The sequence below is a fragment of the Oncorhynchus nerka genome, linkage group LG18 (assembly GCF_034236695.1).
Source record: "Oncorhynchus nerka isolate Pitt River linkage group LG18, Oner_Uvic_2.0, whole genome shotgun sequence".
Taxonomy (NCBI): Eukaryota; Metazoa; Chordata; class Actinopteri; order Salmoniformes; family Salmonidae; genus Oncorhynchus; species Oncorhynchus nerka.
The window spans coordinates 42,079,119-42,101,112 of record NC_088413.1 but is presented as its reverse complement, the minus strand read 5'-3'; the positions used below and the strand labels follow the sequence as shown (position 1 = coordinate 42,101,112).

The 21,994-nt window shown below is 41.6% G+C and overlaps 1 protein-coding gene across 1 annotated transcript; it reads left to right on the top strand.

The window, feature by feature from the left end:
• Positions 1–1,106: 1,106 nt before the first annotated feature.
• On the top strand, positions 1,107–20,405 carry LOC115145895 (potassium channel subfamily K member 2). Its single transcript, XM_029687529.2, has 7 exons — positions 1,107–1,321; positions 2,800–2,890; positions 6,132–6,249; positions 7,803–7,963; positions 9,121–9,307; positions 9,742–9,881; positions 15,875–20,405. The coding sequence occupies exons 1-7, from the start codon at positions 1,224–1,226 to the stop codon at positions 16,196–16,198; spliced, it is 1,119 nt and encodes a 372-aa protein (XP_029543389.1). The 5' UTR covers positions 1,107–1,223; the 3' UTR covers positions 16,199–20,405.
• The last annotated feature ends 1,589 nt before the right edge of the window (positions 20,406–21,994 follow it).

Below are 21,994 nucleotides of genomic sequence, written 5' to 3'. Positions count from 1 at the left end.
TTTATAATAGGTCCGTGCTATCCCCGGATCCTTGGGACGTCCCTACCCATTGAAGTTTAAATGTAATTATCAAGGTAAGGTTAGGGTTAGGTAAGGCAAGGGCTATGGTTATGGTTAATGGTTGGGTAACGGTAAGGGTTAAGGTTAGGATTTAGGATTTAGGTTAGGGACATCCCAAGTATCCCGGATTGCGTTTATAATACTACCTAAATTGTCTTTGAAAATTGTGCCCAATATAACCTTTACCAATTATTACTAGTTTTTGCACTCATCACTTCACAATAGAAACCTTTTTCATTAGAAAAGTATACTTTTCTATATCATTTTTATTCGTGCTAATGGATTTAGCATGTTAAATGTGACTGTACTTCTTTATTTGTTACAAGTTAGCTACCAGGAGGAAGGGTTTGTTAAGAAGAGAGAGAGAAAGAGAGAAACTATTGCTCCATTCTTCTTGCAAGTCTTGCACAACTTTTTTTTACCCTTCACAAACCAAGGCATCTGAGGACCGGGCCAAACCACGCACACACACACCTACACACACCTACACACACACCTACACACACACCTACACACACACACACACACACACACACACACACACACACACACACACACACACACACACACAGACACAAACTCCCAGTAAATGGGTGAAAGCAGCAGAATAGTAGATGTGTGTGTGTGTGATTTACCTTGCCACAGCAGTTTAAGAGCCCTGCTGCTCGCCGACCATGTCTCACACAACATTATTTATTGATACATTTCTAACATTACCAACAAATGTGTTTTCATTCTGCTGAAGATCACGTGTCAGATCTACTGTACACAGCACCAAAGCATAACATAAGGAAAATGCACACACAAAAATCACTCACCAGCCACATGGCTCTGCCCAATTTGTGCTCTCCCTTAAGGCATGTGTATGATGATGTGATATCAATGAGACTTAAAGTATGAACTCTCTGAGTTTTTAACAGGAAATGAAAGAACATACTTTTAAATGAAAGAACATACTTTAAAAAAAATACACTATCAATGAACCAATCAACTAATAATCTCTGCTCCCTGATCTCCCACCACACCCCCAACCTCAAACAGTGGCAGCACCTAACCTACTGGATCCAAAATCCGCCACTCACAACAGCAAGCCCTGCCTTTCCTTCTCCGCCAAGTCAATCACGCTGAGCCCTAGAGAGGAGTGTCAGGCCATCGCCACGGTGATGAAGTGGAAGACGGTGTTGGCCATTTTCCTCCTGGTGGTTCTCTACCTGGTGGTGGGAGCTGCCGTGTTCAGGGCCCTGGAACAACCCCACGAGAGGTAGGGGAGACCGGGGTTGGTTGTCACACTTTTTACTCTCGTGTGTATTTCTCAGCGCCAGTATATATTGGAAGACTATTTTCAACAGTAATACAAAGACCAACGTGTTGGGTTGAAATAGGGACCCTTTTTATCCTCACATCTTATTTCAACATGGAGTTATAAGTCATTAAAACACATTCTGTCCACTTGTGACAACTGGCCCCATCGCGGGGTTGGTTGTCACACAGTATAGAGTTGGTTGTCACAATGTTTGTAGCTTTTGTAACAGAAAGTTAAGCAATATAGCAAACATAGTCATATAAATAGCCAAGCCTTTCTTTGGTCTAACAATATTGCTGACAAAATTCTGCATTTTATACCGTGAGAACAACATATGACATTTTGAGTAGATTTGTGTGTGTATGCGTGTGTTTGCCTATGCCTGTGTACATGTGCGGGTGTGTGACTGAAAAATGTGTGTGTGAGGCAACAAACCCAGATAGCAAAGATACCTCTTCCCAACAGATGTATACATGATGCATCGGGAAGATGCAGTTTAGACATCGTTAATTGTCACAGATGTGGCCAGGCATCAACATTATATTCTGAAGTCTCTGCGAAGTCCTTCCAATGCGCAAACACTCTCCACACTACATATTCCCAACACATTTTGATAGGTCAGCCTAAGGTGTTCGTGTTTACTGGGAAGGGAGGTCTTTATAGCAACAACAGAAAAGAGCATGGGATTTATTGTATACTGGCAGTGGCAATGTCCCCAAACAATATGGTTATAATGGAGTTGATTTTTATTTATTTATTTCACCTTTATTTAACTAGGCAAGTCAGTTAAGAAAAATGCTTATTTACAATGACGGCCTACCCCGGCCAAACCCTAACCCGGACGACGCTGGGCAAGTTGTGTGCCGCCCTATGGGACTCTCAACCACGGCCGGTTGTGATACAGCCTGGAATCGAACCAGGGTCTGTAGTGACACCTCTAGCACTGAGATGCAGTGCCTTAGACCGCTGCCCCACTCAGGAGCCCAATATAGTGACAACTATCCCCAACCCCCTCATCCCCCAATGCTAATTAAGATGCTAGTTAGCAAATGGATTGACCTACTGTAGCAACTCAGAAATAGGTTTGGAATCTAGCTCTCCCTTTCCTGATTCCAACAAACATAATTCTTAATTTATTCTCACGTAATTCAAACATTTCAAAAGTAAGTACCAAGAAAACACGTATTTTTACTTTCACATATCAAAAACACTATATTTTGCCATGGTAACATTAATTGACCAGGTGGCTGAGTTCTTTAAAATAATTAATACTTTTTCATCTTAAAATTATTACACATGGCACACTCTAGATTGGGAGTAATAAGCACTGTGACAACTAACCTGTAAGATAACCAACCGTGGTCTCTCCTAGATCCCTCCCTTATCCCTTTCTCATCCTGTCTTCCTCTTCTCTCTCTCTTTCTCTCTCGCTTCAGTGCTCAGCGCCTGGCCATCCTGAATCAGAAACTAGAGTTCCTCTCCACACACACCTGTGTCAACCACAGCCATCTGGAGGAATTGGTCAAGGTACTATGTGTGTTTGCGCATGTGCACATGGACGGACTCCCTTATCTCTTCAAAGCAGAGCTTTCTCCTCCCTCGCTTTCACCGCTTTCTCTGTACACCTTCTGCACTTTTGTGCAGACTTGTGTGAGCGTGTGTGTGTGTGTGTGTAGGATCATGTTTATAGCCAGAGTGACTCATTGAGAATGCATCTCTGCTGTCGATGCTGGTGTTGCGCCAGAAAACATCCCTCATAATGATCTCAGCATGAGATATAAACTACTGGTGATTTCATGTAAATGCTAATATGGCAAAAACAAATCGCTAGCTACCCAAAAAACTGTAACGATGTCTTTGAGAGACAGCAAGTGCTCATTGTGCAAATGTATTTATGTTTTAAATAAACATTGGAGATAAAATATAGTTTACATGTTGTCAACAATCTAACCCAACCCTGTCTGTTTTGCCCCATAGTTGCGCATGCATCGGTTTTATTGCTAAACGACCAACCAGTCCATAAAGCCAGTGAAATGTCAGAACACACACAGTAATGTGTTGGTTTTACTTTCTTTTTCTGCTATTAAAAACCTCTTGTATAGATTGGTCTATTCATTAGAAGTAATAATCAGAAAACAATAATGAAGTCAAATGTGTGTGTGAGTGTGTGAATGGCCTACTACTAACAAAACAACATGCTGTGTACTAAACATACTACTTAGATGTTACTGTTTAATAAAAATGTGTGCAGTAAATATCATTATACAATGGGTGAGTCTAACCTCGAATGCTGATTGGTTATAAGTGCATTCCAGCTGGTGTCTATTCCACAAGTTTCCACTGGCTAAATCTGTGATGTTAAATTGCCTATTTACTCTGTTCCATCTGACTGCGCAATCTACTGTCTCATCAGTCCAGGCAAGTTATAAACTTGATCTCCACTATAAAACGCATCTAGACATGATCTTGTATTTCTTTTTTAAACCTTGATTCTGTCTCGCCAACATTTGCTACATTGTTTCAATATTAAAATTCGATCTTCAACTGTCCCATAGTAACGTGTTGTAATGGGTGCGTGTTGGTGGCAGGGAAGTCAGGCGCAGGAGAATCGAACTTAGTAAAAAATGGAGTTTTTTAATCAGTGCTTCACAAAACTCCAAAACCAAAATGACAAAATAATAAAAAGTGGGTACAAAACCCGTCGCGCACCAACACATAATACACAAACATACAATCAAACGATCTCCGACAAGGACATGAGGGGAAACAGAGGGTTAAATACAGAACATGTAATTGATGGGATTGGAACCAGGTGTGAAGGAAAACAATACAAAACCAATGGAAAATGAAAAATGGATCAGTGATGGCTCGAAGGTCGGTGACGTCGACCGCCGAACACCGCCGGAAAAAGGAAAGGACGAAGTCGTGACACGTGTTGTGTTGTGACTCGGTGCGAGAGAGAGAGAGAGAGAGAGAGGCAGGCAGGCAGCATTTCTCAGCCAGTCGAATTCATGAATTGATGGATATATACAAAGAGATGTCAAGTGAAAAAGGATCAAATTAAACGGAGTGCAGCTAATTTGCGATCTATCCAGATTCATTTTGAAGTTATTGTGTTAGCTGTGTTGTTGGCTAGCTTCTCTGAACATCAGTGTCCTAACGAGTGAGCCTATTTTCTATGACAGGCGACATCGTGCCTCGTTAGCTCATTGTTATGGATGTATCGAAATAAATGTCACTAGAAAACAGCTTAAACAAATGCAACTACTGTTGTTATTCTGTCTGCACTGTTTTAGTTGGCGAGCTAGCAAGCAAGGGATAAGAACGTTGCAAGCCAGTTTGGCAATGGAACATTTAGATCATACAACTGGTTCATGTCCATAGATTTGTATTTTTTAAATGTAAACTTTGTTTAACTAGGCAAGTCAGTTAAGAACAAATTCTTATTTACAATGATGGCCTAAAGGCAAAAGGCCTCATGCGGGGATGGGGCCTGGGATTAAAATAAATAAATACAATATAAACATAGGACAAAACACACATCACAACAAGAGAGACAACACAAATCTACACAAAGAGACAACAACATAGCAAAGCAGCAACACAACATAACAACAACATGGTAGCAATATAACATGGTAGCAGCACAAAACATGGTACAGCCATTATTGGGCACATTCAACAGCACAAAGGTCAAGAAGGTAGAGACAACAATACATCACACAAAGCAGCCACAAATGTCAGTAAGAGTGTCCATGATTGAGTCTTTGAAAGAAGAGACAGATAAAACTGTCCAGTTTGAGAGTTTGTTGCAGCTTGTTCCAGTTGCTAGCTGCAGCGAACTGAAAAGAGGAGCGACTCAGGGATGTGTGTGCTTTGGGGACCTTTAACAGGATTTGACTGGCAGAACAGATGTTGTATGTGGAGGATGAGAGCTGCAGTAGATATCTCAGATAGGAGGGAGTGAGGTCTAAGAGGATTTTATAAATAAGCATCAACCAGTGGGTATTGCGACGGGTATACAGAGATGACCAGTTTACAGAGGATTATCGACTATTATGTGTCCTATAAGGAGCATTGGTGGCAAATCTGATGGTCGAATAGTAAAGAACGAATAGATGGCCAAATAGATACAGAAAAAAATACTAAACGACTGTGTCGCGTCTCGCAACCGAGCCAATAGAACGAACGACCAGCCGTAGCAACCCTAGATTTGTTTCGAGACAATATCTTGTGGAAGGATGAAATAGTATGAATTAATTCATCAAATAACATTTAGAATGAAAATATGTCAATCATTATTTGAATATGTTGGTAACCCGTTGTGTAGAAGGGATAATGGCCTCCATACCGGTATTTGGAGGATATATTGGCACGGGTGTTGTTATATTGGCAAACCGTGCCAATATATCCTCCAAACACGGGCCTCTCGGGCATTATCACTTAAACATACTAGGCTCACCCATACTGAGAATGCATCATCTTATGCACAATGTCGTTGTTACCCACCATTCATTCATTTTGGTACAGTGTGCCCCTCAGCTTATTACCAACTGTTGTCAAACACACTTAGGTCTGATAAAATAATTCCCTTCCTCTCGCATGCAGCGAATTCTATTAGATTAAACCCGAAATGAGTATGACATCCGGGCATACTCAATTTTTGAAATTTCACAGTCTAAAAAACTTTAAATTTTCACACCCAATCAACCTACTATTTAGAAGTACAGGTATTCGGACATGGCTTATGTGTGTGTCTCATCCACAGCAAGTGGTGTCAGCGATCCGTTCAGGGGTGAACCCAGCAGGGACTCTGACCAATCACAGCAGTCTCTGGGACCTAAGCTCCTCCTTCTTCTTCGCGGGGACCGTCATCACTACTATCGGTAAGGGTGTATGTGTGTGTGTGTGCTGCGTTTGTGTGTGTGTGTGTAGTATGATGTGTACGAAATCTAATTCAACCTCTCAGTACAGTCAACATTACAATGTTAAACCACTCGAGTGTTGCTTTAGCAGTATGCTTAGGGTCATTGTCCCGCTCGATGGTGAACCTCTGTCCCAGTCTCAAATCTCTGGAAGACTGAAACAGGTTTCCCTCAAGAATTTCCGTGTATTTAGCACCATCGATCATTCCTTCAGTTTCAAAGTCCCTGAAAAACATCCCCACAGCATGATGCTGCCACCACCATGCTTCACTGTGGGGGTGGTGTTCTTGTGGTGATGAGAGGTGTTGGGTTTGCGCAAGACATAGCGTTTTCCTTGATGGCCAAAAGCTACATTTTAGTCTCATTTGACCAGAGTACCTTCTTCCATATATTTGGGGAGTCTCCCACATGCCTTTTGGCAAACACCAAAGGTGCTTGCTTATTTATTTTAAGCAATGGCTTTTCTCTGGCCACTCTTCTGTAAAGCCCAGCTCTGTGGAGTGTATGGCTTAAAGTGGTCCTATGGACAGATACTCCAATCTCCACTGTGGAGATTTGCAGCTCCTTCAGGGTTATCTTTGGTCTCTTTGTTGCCTGTCTGATTAATGCCCTCCTTGCCTGGTCCATGAATCTTGTTGGGCGGCCCTCTCTTGGAAGGTTTATTGTGATGCCATATTCTTTCCATTTTTTAATAATGGATTTAATGGTGCTCCATGGGATGTTCAAAGTTTCTGATATTTTTTAAGAACCCAACCATGAGCTGTACTTCTACACAACTTTGCCCCTGACCTGCTTGGAGAGCTCCTTGGTCTTCATGGTGCCGTTTCCTTGGTGGTACCCCTTGCTTAGTGGTGTTGCAGGCTATGGGGCCTTTCAGAACAGGTGTATATATACTGAGATCATGTGACAGATCATTTGACACTTAGATTGTACACAGGTAGACTTTATTTAACAAATTATGTGACTTCTGGAGGTAAATGGTTGCACCAGATCTTATTTAGGGGCTACATAGCAAAGGGGGTGAATACATATGCACGCACCACTTTTCCGTTTTTAATTTTAATGATTTTTTAAAGTTATTTTTAAAATTTCACTTCACCAAATTTGACTATTTTGTGTATGTCCATTACATGAAATAAAAATAAAAATCCATTTAAATTACAGGTTGTAATGCAACAAAATAGGAAAAACACCAAAGGGGGATGAATAGTTTTGCAAGGCACTGATTACTGGACATTAAAAATATTAATGCGAGTAGTCTGCTGACTGGCCAGCTCATCCTCTTCAGGAGGATGACATCATCCTCAATGAGGAATTAGCAAGCATTTCTGAAGCGGTCTGTTTGAGATACAAGTTTGAGGCGGGGTTTTTGAGATGTTTTTTCTCCAGTTTATGCTTTGGCCACAAATACAAGTATAGGATCAGTCAACAATAATCAGTATAATTGCAGGAAATTAGCTTTAAAATGGCAAAGTGTTCTTTTTTAAGAGGCCTTTTTTCTTCTGTCCCTCCAGGTTTTGGGAACATCTCCCCCCATACGGAGGGAGGGCGTATCTTCTGTATAATTTATGCCCTGCTGGGGATCCCTCTGTTTGGCTTCCTACTGGCTGGAGTAGGAGACCAATTGGGAACCATCTTTGGGAAGGCCACCGCCAGGGTCGAGAAGATGTTCGTGGTGAGTCCATGTAGAAGAGGTGTGTGTGTGTGTGTGTGTGCGTGTGTGCATCCTTACATGTGTGAGGCCACTCTTAATTACTTCTTTATCCCAGAAGAGTAGAGGCCTGTCTGTCAGTCTATCCCAGATGAAGGTTGTGAATGTCTATTCATTACAGTTAATAACACCCTAGTGTATTGCCAGGAATAATTGGAAGAGAGGTCTAGTGCATTGAGAATACAGTAGCTATTCAATTCCTATGGTCCAATCTGCCCATCATACCTCCTAATCATCCCTAGATTTCAGTTGGCTAACCTGGCAACTCTTCCTCAAGTCGTTGCTGTATATAAGAAATGTGGTCTCAGTCAACTTACCAAGGTTATTATAGTAAAAAAATAATAATAACTAAAACTAATCATTAAAAAAACATTTTGTAAACTGAAATAAAGTCATTAAAAAATCTGACTGAAACTATGAAAGCATAATGATTTTTTTTGTTGGGGGGGGGGGGGGGGGTCTAATGGAGCTTTCAATGGAGTTTTCAAGCTTCTTTTCTAATGGGATTTTCGTGCTTCGGCAGGTCACATTGAGATTTACTTTATAATTTAAAAGTAGACTCAGCGAGATGATGTTGCCACAAGCATAGAGTCACATATAGTTTTGCGCATGTGCACGGGTGCGCTTCACACTACTACAAGGTGGTAGCTACGGGACCAAAACAGTGTAGAAGTTTCAACGCTCCTGGTTGTTGCAGAAATTGACCCAATACTACTGTTTACTTCATGCATCTACATCATCTCGCTGAGTCTACCTTTTAACCTGACCAATCACGTTATGCATTAGTGTCTCACAATGGCAAGAATTGACATTCACAAAAACACCAAACTTATACAGTACAACACATAGTTGTCTCCTAGCCTCCTCCGCATAGGCTTCTTTCTGTCCCTAACACTATAACTAAAACTGAAACTAAATAATAGAACAAACTAAATAGAAATGTTTTTATGAAACTTCAAACGAAATAAAAACTAGTGGATCTGAAAACTAACTGAAACTAAACAGATTTTCAGATAAACACAAAACTATAATATCCTTGCAATTTAGCTGGTGAAATTAGGGTTAAATACTGTTGATTAATAAAGACCTCTCTTTCCCTTTCTCCCGCCCTCCCGCTGTAGCAGTGGGATGTAAGTCAGACTAAGATCCGTGTCATCTCCACCGTTCTCTTCATCCTGTTCGGCTGTCTGCTCTTCGTGGCGCTGCCGGCGGCCATCTTTAAACACATTGAGGGCTGGAGCGCTCTGGAGTCCCTTTACTTTGTCGTTATCACCTTGACAACCATTGGTTTTGGGGACTTTGTCGCAGGTAAATTATCACGAAGAAAGTCATTCAAGTCCTAACTTGAAATGTGTATGCTTAAGTACATGTACGCACGCACGCGCGCGCACACACACACTTTTTTAGTAAACCTTTATTTATACAGATTTGTTTCATGAAGATATGAATCTCTTTTAGAGACCAGTTAAAGGCTGCAGCAGTCCGCACACATGAAGTGAGCTACAGTGAGAAGGGAGAGACAGTATAGAAGGGATGATTTAACCGCAGCTATCAGTGAGAAACGTGTCTTGTCTCTGTCACACTTTCCCCATTCACTCAGGGGAGTGGGGACGGAGACAGAACAGAGATAGAATGTACTGCAGGGTCAGAACTAGAACAAGGACCTGGTTAGACGGAGAGATAAAGAGAGAAATTAAGGGGTTGTGTCTGTGTGTTACTGTGTGTGTGTGTGTCCTCTCCAGGTGGTTCAGAGATTGAGTATCTGGACTACTACAAGCCTGTGGTGTGGTTCTGGATCCTGGTGGGGCTGGCGTACTTCGCTGCTGTTCTCAGCATGATAGGAGACTGGCTCAGAGTCATCTCTAAGAAGACCAAAGAGGAGGTATCTCTCTCTCTCTCTCTCTCTCTCACTCACTCACTCACTCACTCACTCACTCACCACTCACTACCACCACTCACTCACTCACTCACTCACTCACTCACTCACTCACTCACTCATACAAACACATCAATCAAGTGTATTTTAAAAAGCCCTTTTTAGATCCGCAGCTTTCAGAAAGTGCTTTAAAGTTGCCCAGCCTAAAACCCCAAAGAGCAAGCAATGCAGATGCAGAAGAACAGTGGCTGGGAAAAACTAACACACACACACACAAACACACAAAAGGATCTGAACCCGGGTCTCGGCCCCACGGGAGAAACCAACGTCTTGACCGTTAAACCAAGAGGAATTGTCCTATTCGGGAACGAGCTGACTCTGATTTTGAAGTCGCAGTCATGGCTACCTCATCACTGTCCCTAATTAAATCAACTACCTACAGTATATCCTCTGATAGACATTACTGTGAGACTCTCCAGTGACACTCTCCAGCTCAACAGAGTGTACAGTAACACATTATACAGAAAGAGAGAGAGAAAGAAAGAGGAGAGAGAGAAAGAGAATCCTTACTGCCCCCTCAGAGTTATCACGCTGACATCCTGCTATTTTACGCAGCGTCATCACTCCACAAGTGACATCACGCTTCCGTCTATGATGGTCAGACGTGTGTATTTGTGTGTGTGTGTGTACATGGCTGTGTGTTCGTGCATAGGGTTGTGACGGTCACAAAATTTTGTCAGCCGGTGATTGTCAAGCAAATAACTGTTGGTCTCACGGTAATTGACAGTTAATTAACATAAAAACATTTAGCATCTCCTGGCTTCCACACATAGAATACAAGCCACTGATATAGACCTTTGGAACATCTATATTTTAAAAAGTCTAATAAATCCATGTAATATAGCCTTCACCTTCACAATAAATCCATTATTTATTTTAGACAGGACTAAAGAAAGCATGAAATGAAGAAAATGTAGTCTATTTCAGAAGAACATAATCGCATATTCTCAGTTGTCCTTATGTTAGGTCCTGATCTGGCTATGCCAAATGCCTGTGGGCTACACTAGTTCATTTAGCAGACAGAATTTAGAATTCCGTGGTATTATTTATAGTATGAAGAATACAACTGAACAAAGCTGAATAAAATAGAAAGGATATTTTATCCAAATGATTTGAGGGAGTGCGCACATGTGGCTATTCTGTGTTGAGCGGTTAACAAATAAATAGGTATTCCTATATGCTTAATTTACAGTTATTAATGTAACTTTAGTTGTTCTAGAAATGTTGTGCTATATGTTTTGATATTTAATACATTGTAAGGCTGCATGATGCAACTCTGATGATGATTTGAAAAAAGTAGCTTGAAAGGCATGAGCTCTGCTTTGTTTTTTTTTGCACAGGCTGCACACACTACATCAGTCACTCATTCACAATTTGACAAATACTTAATAATGTCTAGAATTTCATGGTGGCATCCCCTTTGTGTGGCCGTAATGCATCCTAAAAAAATCCATGCCTTTTGTGGCCAGTGGCTGTTGTGCCCTTCCCCCTGAGTGCTGCGCGCTCTGAATCATCTCTCACTCACAAATCAAATCAAACTTTATTTGTCATATGCGCCGAATACAACAAGGGTAGACCTTCCCATGAAATGCTTACTTACAAGCCCATAACCAACAGTGCAATTCAAGAAGAGTTAAGAAAATATTTACCAGATAAACTAAAGTAAAAAATTATAAAAAGTAACACAATAACATAACAATGATGAGGCCATATACAGGGGGTACCGGTACCGAGTCAGTGTGCGGGGTTACAGATTAGTTGAGGTAATTTGTACATGTAGGTAGGGATGAAGTGACTCTGCATAGATAATAAACAGCGAGTAGCAGCAGTGCACAAAACAAATGGTGGGGGGAGGGGTCTATGTAAATAGTCCGGTGGCCATTTGATTAATTGTTCAGCAGTCTTATGGCTTGGGGGTAGAAGCTGTTAAGGAGCCTTTAGGTCCTGGACCACCTGTAGTCAATGAACAGCATTCTCACATTCCTTTTGTCCAGGTGGGAAAGGGCAATGTGGAGTGCGATTTAAATTGTGTCATCTGTGGATCTGTTGGGGCGGTATGTGAATTTGAGTGGGTCTAGGGTATCAGGTAGGATGCTGTTGATGTGAGCCATGACCAGCCTTTCAAAGCACTTCATAGCTACCGACGTGAGTGCTACCTTCGCTTCCTTGGGCACAGGGACTATGGTGGTCTGCTTGAAACACGTATGTTTGACAGACTCGGTCAGGGAGAGGTTGAAAATGTCAGTGAAGACACTTGCCAGTTGGTCCACGCATGCTTTGAGTAAACGTCCTGGTAATCCGTCTGGCCCAGCGGCTTTATGAATGTTGACTTGTTTAAAGGTCTTGCTCACATCGTGCATGCTTCTGTGTTGCTTGCCTCGAAGCAAGCATAAAAGGCATTTAGCTCGTCTGGTAGACTCGCGTCACTGGGCAGCTCATGTCTGGGTTTCCCTTGCTGTAATAGTTTTCAATCCCTGCCACATTTGTCGAGCATCAGAGCAGGTGTAGTAGGATTCAATCTAATATTTTATTGAGGCTTTGCTTGTTTGATGGTTCATCTGAGGGTGTAGCGGGATTTCTTATAAGCGTCCGGATTAGTGTCCCGCTCCTTGAAAGCGGCAGCTCTAGCCTTTAGCTCGATGCGGATGTTGCATGTAATCAATGGCTTCTGGTCGGATATGTATGTACGGTCACTGAGGGGACGACTTCGTCAATGCACTTATTGAAGAAACATATTCCAGTCTGCTAGCAAAACAGTCCTGTAACGTAGCATCCGCGTCATCTGACCACTTTCGTATTGAGTGAGTCACTGGTACTTCCTGCTTTCGATTTTGCTTGTAAGCAGGAATCAGGAAGATAGAATTATGGTCAGATTTGCCAAATGGAGGGCGGGGCAGAGCTTTGTATGCATCTCTGTGTGTGGAGTAAAGGTGGTCTAGAGTTTTTCTTTCTCCGGTTGCACATATGACATGCTGGTAAAAATTTTGTAAAACTGATTTAATTTTTCCTGCATTAAAGTCCCTGGCCACTAGGATCGCCGATTCTGGATTAGCTTTTTCTTGTTTGCTTATGGCCTCATAGAGTTGGTTGAGTGCTGTCTTAGTGCCAGCATCGGTCTGTGGTGATAAATAGAAGGCTGCGAATAATATAGATGAGAACTCTCTTGGTAGATATTGTGGTGTACAGTTTATCATAAAGTATTCAACCTCAGGCGATTAATACCTTGAGACTTCTTTAATATTAGACATCGCTCACCAGCTGTTTTGACCAATAGACATACACCCCCACCCCTTGTCTTACCAGACGTAGCTTCTTCTCTGTTCTGCCGGAGTATGGAAAATCCCACCAGCTCTATATTATCTGTGTCGTCGTTCAGCTACGACTCGGTGAAACATAAGATAGTACAGTTTTTAATGTCCCGTTGGTAGGATAATCGTAATCATAGGTCATCAATTTTATTTTCCAATGATTGCATGTTAGCCAGTAGAATTGACGGCAGTGGGAGTTTACTCATTTACCTACGGATTCTCAGAATGCAGCCCGACCTGCGCTCCCTTTTCCTCTGTCTTTTCTTCACGCAAATGATAGGGATTTGGGCCTGTTCCCAGGAAAGCAGTATATCCCTCTCGCCAGACTCATTAAAGGAAAAATCATCTTCCAGTTCGAGGTGAATACTCACTGTTCTGATGTCCGGAAGTTAGTTTTGGTCATAAGAGACAGTAGCAGCAGTACAAAATAAGTTAAAAACGAAGTTACAAACAACGCAAAAAACTAACAAAATAGCACAATTGGTTAGGAGCCTGTAAAACGTAAGCCATCCTCTTGGGCGCCATAGTACACATTATGCTCCATCACGTGATCGGGTCTTTCTCACAGGCTACAAGTGAAGACAGACACATAGGGGATGCAACTGGGTGCTCCCTTATCCAATTCCGTGGTGCATATTGAAGATATTGAAAGAACTATCCACATGAACAGCAAAATCATTAGCCTATGTCAATCTAATATCCCGCATAGTGCAAAGTCAACCTATTTTATTTTGTGCGAGAAATAAATATTCCAAACAATAGTCTGGGACAGTTGTGGGATGCGATAGATCCCTAATTAATACAACCACTAGCATCAAAAACTGTTTTTAAGCAATGTGGCTGACGCAACAGATCAGAACGTTTAGCTTAAAATGTTGATAAACTGTGAGGCTATTTCTTCCACAGCAATGCACTCATGGTAGTAGGCTATAAGCCCAAATGTTCCATTAGCAGGAAAACACCATTATCAAAAGTGACAGCAAATGCGATTTTGCATGTAATGCTTTTATTATAAAGGTTCATTTTTATGGTGATAATTATCTTGCCCAAACTTGAAACTCACATGCTGCTTATGTCTGACAGTTAGGGTCTACACCCCTTGTAAAGCGGATTAATGTGCTTAATTTTAAGAAGTTCTTTGGCCACTTTAGTTGTGATACAAACCTTATCAAAACATATAAGCCTATGGGCTAGCCTACATGAGGTGTGCGACTATGATTAAAAAAAGTTATTGTTTCTTATGATAGGCTAATATTGTTACCGATCAGACTATTCTTGATTTAATCTTGTCTTTACATAGACTAAATAATATATGTCTGAAATTTGTTTTGATTTCAAATGAACCATTATCATGCACCAAAACAGGGGCTGCAGGAAAAAAAATACATGTCAGCTATGCACTTAAATAGCTAATGGAGGAAGCTTTTGCTGTGGTTTATTTTCTTGCCAGTCAGGTAGGTTATACTCCTGTTGTAAAATATAAGCAATGTGCTTAATATTAGGAAAGTTGAGAAAAATATATAGTAGGCCTAGTCTATAGAAAGCTGATGGGATCCTCTTTTTAGTAGAGGCCATCATTCTGTTTTCTCGTGCAATTACATAGCCTATAGAAATGTTGCGCAACATTAGCTCATGGGCTCTCATGAAGTGATGGATTTGATTTTCGATTACATTTGCATTGATGTCAGAGTGATTAGAGGGACTATAGAGTGCTGAGTACCAGGCAGTTAGCACGTTTGGTAGGCTACTAATGACCAGCAGCAGCATCAGAGCTTGGAGAAGCCTAATTACCGTGACTAAATGGTCACGTGGAATTTGACTGCGTTTATGACTTGTGACCGCCGGTGTGACGGTAATACCGTCATCCCAACAGCCCTATTCGTGCATGTGTGTGTGTGTGCATGGTACCAGTAATGACACACAACAGTAATGGAACAGATGATATTCCTCGGTCTATCACAATGGAACTATTTAATATGTTTGTTCCAGAGTTTGGTAGCTACCACCCAAACCCACACATTTTGTCAGAGCTCTGACCTGTCAGAGCTCCGACCTTCTGCAGACTTCTCTCCCCTGGCTTACCTCTTTCCTTTGATAAGAATGTTTTCCAATTCAATACAGCGTTCCTAATCAAATCAACTACCTATATCCTCTGATGAACATTACTGTGAGACTTTCCAGTGACACTCTCCAACCCAACAGTGTACAGTAACACAGTATACAGAGAGTGACAGAGAGAGAAAGAGAGAGAGTGTGTGTCTATGTATGTGTATGTGTGTGTAGAATAGAATAACTTGCATTTGTCATAGCTCGAACCTTCTGCACTTACACAGCTCTCTTTTTCAAGTCTTGTTCGCCCAGAGCATCTTTATATCAATACTTTATCATCCCAATAACTCTCTGTTTGACAACCTCTAAACCGCTAAATATATCACACATGTTAATAATGCCATGGTGTGTGTGGCCAGGCTGCTGTAATTGAACACACATGTAATTGAGGTGACTTCCAGGATACGTCGAGAACAAGTAGTCTTTCACAGAATCTCTCCCTCCTCCTCGTCTCTCTCTCCCCCCTCTTCCTCACCTGTCTCCCTCCTCTCCTCTCTCCATCCTCTTTCTTTCTGTCTCTAGGTAGGGGAGATCAGGGCTCATGCAGCAGAGTGGACGGCTAATGTCTCGGCAGAGTTCAAAGAGACCAGACGTCGCCTCAGTGTCGAGGTCTACGACAAGTTCCAGCGGGCCGCATCAATCAAACGCAAACTGTCGACCGATCTGGGCTTAAACTCCACCCCCGAGCTTACCCCACCCAAGAGGATACTGCCCGTCAACTTCACAGATGAACGGGAGAGGGAGCCGATGTTCCCGTATATGACCAAAAATGGAAGTATTTTTCAGAATGGACTAGGGGGAGAGCCTAGGAGAGGTGACGTGGCTATTATAGAATACCTCAAGTAGAGGTCACAAACGTTCACCTCTGACCCCTGACCCAGCTTCAGCACAAGCCACACCCACCTAGTTACAACAAGAAATGGCAGCCATCTTTCAGCACAGGGTGTATGACATCATTAATCAACAGCTGCCCCGATGACAGACTATATAACCATATGACTATGATTATGAAGCGGTTTGATTATTAACTACAACAGAATCACAACATGAATTATGAACTAGAAACATATCTTTATGGATCTGAATGGAAGAGTTACATTCGGGGAGTACATGTAAGGTCAGGGCAAATCTGAATTGACATCCTAATCCTAGTGCACTACCTTTGGCCACAACCTCACTGGGTTCTGGTCAAAAGAATAGGGTGTCATTTCAGACATAGCCTTGGTTTATGTATCCTATTTATTATGTTGCCAATGTATGAGGAATATTAATGAGGATGTCTATATGCCTTTAATCAGAGAATGTGTGGGTGTGCATATGTGTGAATGGGTTCTATGGGGTTCTAAGAGTGAACCTTTCCCCTGACTGTTAATCAGAACCGGACCTCTTAGCTTTCTCTCTACTGAAGGAATCACAGCAGTGTCTTAGTCCTTTTCTACCAACAGACTGTACATGCATGTGAATTAACAGTGTTTTCTCTTTCTCTTTTATCACTCTCTCTCTTGTCGTTTTAAACAGCGAGACAGTTTGTCATTTAGAGTACGTGACTGTAGTCCACTGGGCTGCCCTAGGGATGCTGGGAGTGTGGAGCAGCAAATGGAAGCTCCACTATGACTGTTTCAGGGCAGACATGTTAAGGCCAGACACTACAGACTGAAATGACAGTTTTGCAGCTACCTATACATTTTTTAGATTTGTTGGTATTTTGGTCAATTAATATTAGTATTTTCAAAAAGTAAACATACAAATGTCAAAATCTTTATGACAATTGATATTTTCTTTAGTTTATCATACTACAGTCAAAAATGTCATGGATTTTACCCACTTTAAAATGGACATACATCCATAATTTCAAAGCTCACTACATTGAATTACACATAATTTAAAAGCCCATTTCATAAAGAATGTAACAAACTTTACCATATGTAGTAACTTACTTTGAAGAGATAGTGATTGGGTCTTAATAGGTGTTTTGCGTTTGGTAGTCTAAATTCAGTGTATTTATCTTTAACGGCCACTTCCAGAAAGTCAGACTCTTTCCACACCCCAACTCATTTTCCTCATCTTCAGAAGCATCTACGTTCACCAAATGATGTATGGTTTATCCATGGACATATTCTCAGATATCTATACAGGGGCGTAGGCATGGGTGGGCCTGGGAGGGCACATCCAAATACTCCTCCAAATATCTGCAGACCCACCCACCAACACATTTCTGTACAATGTTACGTACTTTAGTATTGTACACATAGAAAGATGTAAAAAAAAAAATATTTATCCACAATCTGCTCAGAGTAAGTCTGTCCTGAAGTGGCTTAACAAAATGAAACCAAAATATTTAGGCTGACTTAATCCAGTGTCCCGAAAAATGGATTTGCGGCATAGGAAAATATGTGCATATTTAATGATATTGCCTCATTTGCACATTTTAGTATAATGTATAAGAAAAGGTGCAATACAAAAAAAGTGTTATAGTTGACATTGGTGCCAGTTTTTTGCGATGTCAAAATGGAGTCCTACTACATATGGGGAGGACATATCGTCACAAATGTTGAATACATTTCTTCTAAACTATTTGGTCTTAATTTAGAGTAGGCTGGTTTTAGGGTAACGGTTAGGGTATGGGTGACGGGTTAGTTAGCCACAGATTTATGGCGCTATACTTCTGTTCTCTCTAGGATGGCCAGATAGTGACAGCCATGTAGAGAGGGGGAGGCTAACTGCAATTGGCTGGAAGAAATGTCTTCTTAGTCAGTGTCTCTGCTACCAGGAAAAACAGCCCTCGTCATCTTGCTTTTAGTTCAACACGTTTCCGAAATCGACAGTTCTGATCAACATCATGTTCCCATATTGAGAGCTATGCCAAATCCGAAGGAGATGAGGGTGTGGCGGTTGACTATCAGGCAGATTTTGCCCAATTATTGGCAAAAGAGCTGATCAGGTTGGTCAAAAGGCCATAGGCAGATTTTGGCCAATTATTGGCCAAAGAGCTGATCAGGTTGGTTAAAAGACCAATTACTGGAAATAGATCAGAATTGCCAAATCAGATCTGTAAATCATGTTCTCCTTAAAGGAGATGGATGAAGTAGATCCACATGGCTTATCAGTCTGTTCAATTCTGATGGAAAAGCATAAACTCTCAGCCACGACTGTCAGCATATCCATTCATGATTTATTTTTTATCACATGCGTATCTATTTTTCATAGCAATACGATATCTTATCTTATAGCAGCCCTTTCTATGTTCAGTGTGACGTACAGTATTTTTGACTGAAACCATAGAGGGGTATTTGAGGAGGAGGGGATTGAGCCAGCCGATGTACTCTAGATACTGAGAGCTAGCCATCGTGCAGTGACGTCACCCGCCCTGAGATCTAGTCAACTGTCGCTTGTGCATATGGTTTGGATGTGTTGTGAATTTTCTGCACATTGCAGACGGATGCACAGGCCAAATTACTTTGAATGTTACTTGAAGTCTTACAAAAACAATGAATGAGCTGGTGAGACACAGCACTTTAACAGGCTATAGAACCATCAACACTCTGCATTCTACACACGCACTCACATGGACGCACACTCACACGCACGCTCACACACCTGAGGGTTCCCTCTCTCACACCCCGTGTACACCTGCCATTCAAAATGCACTTTTATTTAACTGCCTGTGTTTAAAGTTGCAACATTTATTGTGTTCACGGCTAACTATTTCACCACGAAAGGCTTTTGTATCGTCGTAATGCGGAGATAAACTGCAACGCTTCTCTTTCTAGCGATGTTGCTGCACGTCTAGCACACAGTCCACAGGGCTGTGTTGTATTCATTAACACCAGTGTCAAACCATGGCTAAATTCCATTATCCACATTAGCGTCCCACCTAGAAGGCAAGCTCAATACACTGCTTCATTCTAAGTAGTAGGCTAGATGCTAAAGTGGATATTGGAATAGAGCCCATATGTGAAATCCCTGACATTTCAGGGTACTATTATTTCTGACTGACCATCACTAGTAGGTGGAGAGATATAGAGGAGTGGATAGGAGGATAGAGGACAGTAAAGTACTGTACTAACATGGTCTAAAAAGCCTGGGGAGCAGCACCACACAGGGTGTGTGTCATTCAGGTCATGGCGATGTGTTACTTGATTGTGTCCACAGCAGTGCCACAGTAGTGTCCTTGACTTTTCTCTGTCTGTGCTACTGTCAGATCTGGCTCCAATATGCATTTATTTTGTTTCAAATACTTCAGGTACGCTTGATTTAGCTTGACTAGAATGCAGAGTTTGCACTTGGGACTATACCATTAGTTCCATTGTGCTGGACAAGCTACATCAAACACACCTCAAGTATTTGTAATATATTAAATGTGTGTAAATGGCCCAGGTCTGGCTATTATTACAATATCTTTAGATGTTGTCTAATCGCTGCAATGGGTTCGGGAGAGGCGAAGTCATGCGTCCTCCGAAACATGACCCGCCTAACATCGCTCCTTAACACCTGCCAGCTTAACCCGGAAGCCAGCCGCACCAATGTGTCGGAGGAAACACCGTTCAACTGGTGACCGGGTCAGCCTGCAGGCACCCGGCCCGCCATAACGAGGCGCTAGAGCGCGATGAGCCAAGTAAAGCCACACCAGCCGAACCCTTCCATAACCCGAACGACGCTGGGCCAATTGTGCACAGCCCGGAATGAACACGGGTCTGTAGTGATACCTCTAGTACTGCGATGCAGTGGTTTAGACCGCTGCGCAACTTGGGATGCTCAGTATCTTTAGCTTTGACTTTAATATGGGTTATTGATAACTGTTAGCATGTTTGATATTTTTAGCTGCTAAAAAAAACTGACTGTTATTAATTCCATGCCTGGACTCTATTCTGCAAATACAACATCAGATATGTTCAGGCTTTTATGATTGTTAATCTTTTTGTTTTCTCTGTTTGTTTGGGACATTTCTATACTGGCTGTCTGCCAGAGATAAAGTTAATTCTGTAAAATGTCTGTAGAACAAGTCTATACAAAATCTAACTGGTTTGTTTTTAAATATATATATCTAATGACTTGAAAACATACAGTATTCTCAATTATTTTTCTGTTTACCGTCTTCTTCAAAAACACCCATCTGCCTCATGACTTATTCTATTGATATAACCTGTGGTGGTCCAACTGTACAGTGGTTGTGTTCAATAGAAAACATAAAACACAAAACTGATGCTTCATATAGATGAGTGTTTCATGGCTGCTTCAGTATCATTTCACAACAATATTTGTATGAAGCCTGCAGACTTCTCATTGTCCTTATAGTATCTACACAGACAGTGTGGGATATGCACTCGACTTTAGACCATTTTTGAGGAATGAGAAGCGGTGACAGGGTTTTGTTTCGGGGTGAGCTATCAATTTAATCCGATGATGAGAGAGTAGAGAGACACCCCAGACTCTGTCTCTGGTTGGAACAGACGGGCTGTCCTTGTTGACCAATCAGAACAGACCATTCGGAGCATGAAAGGGATGTTATGTAAGCAGGACTGGGTGGCCAAAGTCAACAGACAGACAGACAGTATGCAGATGCATTTGACTGTCCCAGGCCTCAGATACAGCAATCCATGGATATTATTTATCCACCGGCTACTACACACAGGCACGCACGGACGCGCACACAGCACAAAGCATAGATATGCACAGCAGTGTGCAAGCATGGAGGATGTTACCATACCTAGCTAGCTCCCACAGTGGATAACTGCATAACGTACAATCACTCAGCTGCTAAATCTTTTTGCAGAAAAGTTATGACCTATACATGTGACAGTAACTAAATGGACTACTGTGGGACCTGTAGTCATTAACCAACAACAGCATCTGCAATTACTAGAGAATTAGCCTACTGTACTGTAGGCCTAACTCTTTACTCGGTATACCAAAAATACAGTACGGTACTTTATTCTGTGGGATGGAATTACAGTACCATTTGAAATACAGCAGTTCTTTCCCTGCCCATAAAATATTTCCACAATGCACCATAAATTACAGTATGTTGCAGTAAAACATTTTACAGTATTTTACTGTTGATAATACCCCAAATTACTGTATAAATGACAGTTTTCCGTTACAGCCTAACTTTTTACTTAACTACTGTATTGTAGGCCTAACTCTTTATTCAACCTACTGTATTGTAGGGATAACTCTTTACTAAACCTACTGTACTGTAGGCCTAACTCTACTTAGTTGACCCTGTAAGCTTAAACCATGTACTACTGCCATATCCACAATTTACAGTAGAACTGGGAGAAATATTATAAATGCCAGAATGTATGGGGACATCAGAGAATTGAAGGTAGATAGTGCTCTACATTCTAACGTTCTCTGACCTGAGTTCCACTGTACATGTACTCGCACAATCCCTCATGATTAACCAACTGACAGACTCTCTCTGTGTTTCCTCATGGTCCTGGTAAATTTACTCTGCCAGGGATGTTTGTCATCAACATGCATGTAGTGTATGTAGTGTGAGCGTACCAAGTAATTAGGCGTCACTCTAAAGCGGGAAGGTGGAATAAACGAGTCAGGAAAAAGGTTTTTCTGATTGAACACGGTTCTCTATTGAGAGTATTTTGTCAACAAAAACATTCAAACATAATCAATGAAAAATCT

What these genes read in the sequence shown, in the direction of transcription:
- LOC115145895 (XM_029687529.2), top strand. Translation starts at nt 1,224, where the DNA reads ATGAAGTGGAAGACGGTGTTGGCCATTTTCCTCCTGGTGGTTCTCTAC. An exon ending in GACCGTCATCACTACTATCG is followed by an intron (nt 6,250 to 7,802) that starts GTAAGGGTGTAT and finishes CTGTCCCTCCAG; the next exon opens with GTTTTGGGAACATCTCCCCC. An exon ending in TTTTGGGGACTTTGTCGCAG is followed by an intron (nt 9,308 to 9,741) that starts GTAAATTATCAC and finishes TGTCCTCTCCAG; the next exon opens with GTGGTTCAGAGATTGAGTAT.